General features: G+C 33.3%; 1 protein-coding gene across 3 annotated transcripts; it reads right to left on the reverse strand.

Annotated features, from left to right (window-relative positions):
* Window positions 1-336: 336 nt before the first annotated feature.
* On the reverse strand, window positions 337-4,804 carry LOC122414548 (uncharacterized). Of its 3 annotated transcripts, none has more exons than XM_043425935.1 (9): window positions 4,563-4,804; window positions 4,357-4,437; window positions 4,098-4,269; window positions 3,656-3,892; window positions 3,429-3,575; window positions 3,115-3,220; window positions 2,579-2,737; window positions 1,940-2,148; window positions 337-1,815 (listed from the first exon to the last, which is right to left on the reverse strand). In XM_043425935.1, exons 1-9 carry the CDS (start codon window positions 4,676-4,678, stop codon window positions 1,528-1,530), a joined length of 1,515 nt encoding a protein of 504 aa, XP_043281870.1. In that variant the 5' UTR covers window positions 4,679-4,804; the 3' UTR covers window positions 337-1,527. The 3 variants fall into 3 exon arrangements, with proteins under 3 accessions (XP_043281870.1, XP_043281860.1, XP_043281878.1); XM_043425925.1 differs by having other exon boundaries at window positions 1,922-2,148; XM_043425943.1 differs by having other exon boundaries at window positions 1,714-1,815; window positions 1,960-2,148.
* Between the last annotated feature and the right edge of the window lie 299 nt (window positions 4,805-5,103).

Below are 5,103 nucleotides of genomic sequence, written 5' to 3' on the forward strand. Positions count from 1 at the left end.
AACAACCAAAACAAGTGTTCTTTCCAGCGAAAAACGTTGGACGCCACGTTGTCAATTCGGTAACAAGAATCTTCACGTGAACAGAGAAGAACAATAATATTTTATAGTTAGAAGATTATGTTTGATCCTTTGTTTTCGATTTTATTTCCTCAAACTCGGAAGATCTAGATATTTTCACACTACATGATTTCGAGACAAGAATGGAAATTTATTTCATCTGCTTCCTATCGACATTCAAATGTTTTTGAGTGGCAATATCGATGAATCATTTACTGGCTAATAACTGCAACTTTTCCAAAAGTTTTGGGCGGATAATCAACGCTGTGATGGGCCCGCTTGTGAACATGCGCATTTTTTTTATTCCATCTTCAGATCATCCATACTACAATTCAACGTAGCATTTTGATATTTCATTGTACATAATATACCGTCCATATGAAAAGATGTTAACGGACTGATGACTCTAAAAAGATTCTTCCGTACGCTTTGATCGTTCCGGTATAGTATACAAAATATTGTGGTTGTTCGCTATTGAAGCTGTAGCACGTACCCCTCAAAACGGTGCACGCTTACAATGCTGCAATCATAACTTTTACACGGGTTCGATTACCGCTGAACAATAGCGAAGAATGAACAAAAAACTGTTGTACCCTCGAAAACTCGGCTCGTGAACTCGCAGTCTTCATTTCACTCGTGACAGTTGAAATTTCAACTGAAATTTTTTAAAACTATTTCATTAACTTGATAAAATTCTTCAAAAGACAACGTTTTTTTTCAATCTAACAATGCAAATGAAAATTTATTCTTTTCAGTTTTGAGAGATGATAAAAATGAAAGTTTGTCTGCCTTTTCAGAAGAAGCAGTAAAATTTTATTTGCGAATAAATTATTATAAGTATTAATAAATCCATTGGCATACTTATTTTATATAATTCATAATCGGGGTGCACATTAATAATTCGAGACTTTTCAAAACAGTGAAAGGATATTTTTTTTCGAATTGGTGGTAGATGAATAAAATGAAATTGACAGGTACCCATAAATATTATGTGATTAAATAAACAAAATGATCACAAAACTAAATGCATTTTCTGCAAACACTTGCAAAATACATTCACAGTTAATCTGGGAAAAATGAAGATTTCTATAATCTCATTTCTGTGAGATGATGAAAATATATTATAAATATGAAGTTTTGAAGAACCGTCGGACACTTTTTAACATCAGTCTCTCTTCTTGGTGAAAGCTTTAAGCGTAATGTCATTTTTAACGAAAACTTAAACAAAATCGCGAACTCAATAACACAGAGCAAAGTTCTCTCTGTAATCAAAAATTGATACGAAATGGGAAGTTATCTTCCAGACGAGTAAAAATTCCATTAGCATTATTATCACGTATCAATTACATTGCTGTAAAATAGGTAGAAAAAAAATTGTTAATATACTAACATATATACACGTATGAAATAATGAAGTAAATTATTCAATCACTCGAGGTAAACGCGTGTAGAAGTGGTAACAAATTTTGTTTACGCGTGATCGCCACTTCCGATTTCTTGGGATTCTTTAACATCACTAACGCCACTTTTACACAGTTTCACATTGATTGATTGACCTTCACATTCAGATTCTGAGTTATCAACGCTCGACGTATCATCGGCATTACCGACAGTTTCGTTCGTTATCGGTTCTGATGCGGAAGCGGTGATTTTGCCTTTTTTTTTGAGTTTATTATGTTTATTCTCTAAACTCAGCATCTCTGATCGGCCTGGTGCTGCAATGGACGAATTCTCTACCGCTGGTTTGGTGGCTTGTATCTGAATTCGGCAAAAAAAAACAATACAATTTAGACAGAAAACTACTAAATCGTTCCAAGGGTGAACGAAAATGATGGCTTCATTGTAAAAGTCAAGACTCAAGTACTTTTAATAAGATTTCTACCGGCTGTCGTTCGTTCTTACTATCGATGGCTCTACGTCGTTCACTCTCCGTTTTTTTTGCCCCGCTCAAGCTGAGGAAAGAAAGAGGACCGAATCCTCCGAGTGTCAGCGACCCCCCAGCCAATAAAATCACAGTAATTACCAATACTGGCAGACACGACACGCAGATTGCGATTTGCACAATTCCACCAAGGAACGGTGACATGTTAGCTGTAAAGAAAAAAACTGTCAAATAGAATCTCAAAATTCAAATATTTGCGAATATTATTATAAGAATATCCGAGCCTTCAACTTATTTAGTATGAGCTGAGTTTCAAATTTGAGCTCATAAATTCAACTCAAGAATGAATACCATACGAATTATTTCTATAAATTTTGTTCGATTTGCGTTTTTGAACTCAGCGGTTCGCAATAAGTTCATGTACATTTTCAAATCAGAAAGAAAATTGAGATGATAGAATAGAACGATCGAGTTTCATAGAAAAGTTGTCATACCGAACATTTCAACACGAAATCAGTTTTCTCTTTAACGTGGAAAATAAATTCCCAAATTTTTTATTAACTTTGTAACCTTTTCATTTGGAACGGAATTTAAAGCTTCATATGATTTTCAAGTTTGTATCGATATCAATGTTATTACCGGTAAGACTTTGAAGAAACGCAGAAATAGCTTTGCCCATAACTGTGATAGGCTCGAAAATAACGTGCGACAGCATATGTGACAGTGCCTGTGCTGGAGTTACATCAAGGAATGGATTCTTTGTCCTCGCTGCGATATAATTCTTACAATCTTCCGAGGCTGTAATACATTTTTATTTCAAATATTAGCAATAGCTTTGCTGAAACAAATTTTGTACATTTGAAAATGTGAATAATTTGAAAAAAGAAGCTCGTTGTACTTAGAATCTTCGTGAAATTATTAGGTATTCATTTGCTTTCACTGTGCAGATAAGTTCTTTGAAAATAGTTTCTGATAACTATTTCACATGAATTAAAAAAAGCGTTTTGTGAACATGTTCAAATGATTCATTTACTTATTTATAAACGAGTGAAATATAATATTAATCAACACGAAACTTCAAAAGTTTTACCTCTACAGCAAATTTCAGACTTAATTAAATGAAAATCTTCTTGTTGATTCGAAGATGATGTTGGGCATGAAGATTAAATACTTACAGCGAAAGAAAGACCAAAAACTGCTCCACAATGAAGCATCTGATCGACAGTGTTCGGGCATCTCCAAGTATTTCATTTGCAACATTGAATGATTTATTGTTGCATTCTTTTGAGACATGAAAGTAAAAAAAAGGTTTTCGAATAAAAGAATTACAAAAAAGATTTTTCCCAATTCGGATGCAAAAAAAAAAAGAATTATCAGACCTTAAAATCCTCCATGAAAACATTTCATATTTTTCTATCATTTAATAATAAATAATGGCTAGGTAACATCTTTTAAAAGTTTCATAAAAATATTCTATCATTGCGCTTACCTGTACAAGTTTCCACCAGGTTATGAAGAAACTCAAAATGAATATAACAACAGTGCCAAAAGTTAAGAGCTTGAACAGACTGTATCTTTTCTCTCTTAAAAGAAGTATTACATATAAAGTTGCTAAGATACAAGTAGTGACCTCTGTCTGTAAGTCATATGATTGAGATTACCAAGTGGTTGATCGTAATGAAATTGATGAAATATTCAATGCTTTCTTATTCTTACATTTTCCATTCCAAAAAAAAATACTGATAAACATATGGAATAAAGCACTGAGGCTAAATCCACCATGAATTTGAATGTTTCAAAGACTGGATCATTGGCTGGAGCTTTTATGATATTGTTGAGTATGGGATCAAGTTGTCTTAGAGTCAACTTTCCTTCTCCGAATTCCCTCAAATCTTGGAGCTCTGCAACTGTGAGTTCCATATTCAAGTGGCCGCTGAACATTTCTCCATCTTGCTACAAGTAATTCGAAGAACTATATACTAGATATTAGCGTCATTAATAATGTTATGTTCATTTTATTATTGTACATTGATTGTCTTCTCAATACTTCATTTTTCCAGATTTTTGTGGATGTGAGATGTGCTAAAACTTTAATAAAATTATGGATATGAATACAAGTGATATTTATTCTCTAAGATTAGTTTGACGCTTTACTTACTACAAGCTTTGCTCTGGATAAAATTGTGTTGACAAATCGTCTGGAGAGCAGTTCATCCGCAATATCAGTTTGTAAAGGTCTATTGCGAATGTTAATTTTGCACAAGCGAAGTTCTTCTTCACAAGGACCGCAATGATCTCTGCTATTTTGATCCTCGCCAATGTAATGGCTTCTAAGTACAAACAACAAACAGATATTCAGTTTTTAATTTCATACAATGGTAAAAAAGAACGTAAATGTTTCATATTTATTTACGAACATTTGTTGGACAAAACTGTACGATTCGTCCTCCCGGGGTTTTTTGTAAAATGAATGAGGATCCTCATATTCTTTATCGAGACTGAGTTGTCAAAGTCACCAAAAATATAAAAATGTAACAATTTTCAAAATTTAGTACAAGTTTCATAATTCAGTTGTACCGGTCAGAACTCAGGTCATGTGTACAGTTTCAAATATAAACATTACCCAACTGCTGCTGCAACTAGATCAAAGTTATCGTGCAACCCCTGACATTTAATGACAGTACACGATAATACTATCATCAAACACACTTTTTTTTTGTTCCACATAGTCGAGTTCATCGCTTGAATATGATAACCACAGTTTAAATATACTTCTGGCGTTTACATCTATGTTTTTTGATACCACCTAACGCCTTGTTTTTTACAGGTTAGTTAGAATGCTAGAGAAAGATGTTTATTACGTCGCCGCTGTAAATGAAGTAGTAAGGAAATGACCGACGATCGGTAAGTCTGCAGATTCTTTCCCTATTCAAAACCACCGATATTGCAGTTTCATTTTGAGATCAGAGAGGAGTTTTCATCAAAAGTTCTTATTAAACCCCTCTAAATCACTTATATAAATTTTGTCTCTCAAATATTTTGGAGGTTGTACACTGGTGAAAAGTATTGCATTTGAATCATTAAGTAGTTAATCGTTTTTTCAAATATCAAATTTAAAAATTACCCTCTTAGTCAATCTCACCACAATTACTATGCTACTATTT

The sequence above is a fragment of the Venturia canescens genome, chromosome 1, assembly GCF_019457755.1.
Source record: "Venturia canescens isolate UGA chromosome 1, ASM1945775v1, whole genome shotgun sequence".
NCBI lineage: Eukaryota > Metazoa > Arthropoda > Insecta > Hymenoptera > Ichneumonidae > Venturia > Venturia canescens.

Excerpts from the sequence above, each read along its gene's own strand:
- LOC122414548 (XM_043425925.1), bottom strand. The coding sequence starts at position 4,678 with ATGAACTCGACTATGTGGAACAAAAAAAAAGTGTGTTTGATGATAGTA. Across the intron at positions 4,270-4,356 it reads TACAGTTTTGTCCAACAAAT|AAGCCATTACATTGGCGAGG; the intron begins GTTCGTAAATAA and ends GTTTGTACTTAG. Across the intron at positions 3,893-4,097 it reads TATCCAGAGCAAAGCTTGTA|CAAGATGGAGAAATGTTCAG; the intron begins GTAAGTAAAGCG and ends AATTACTTGTAG.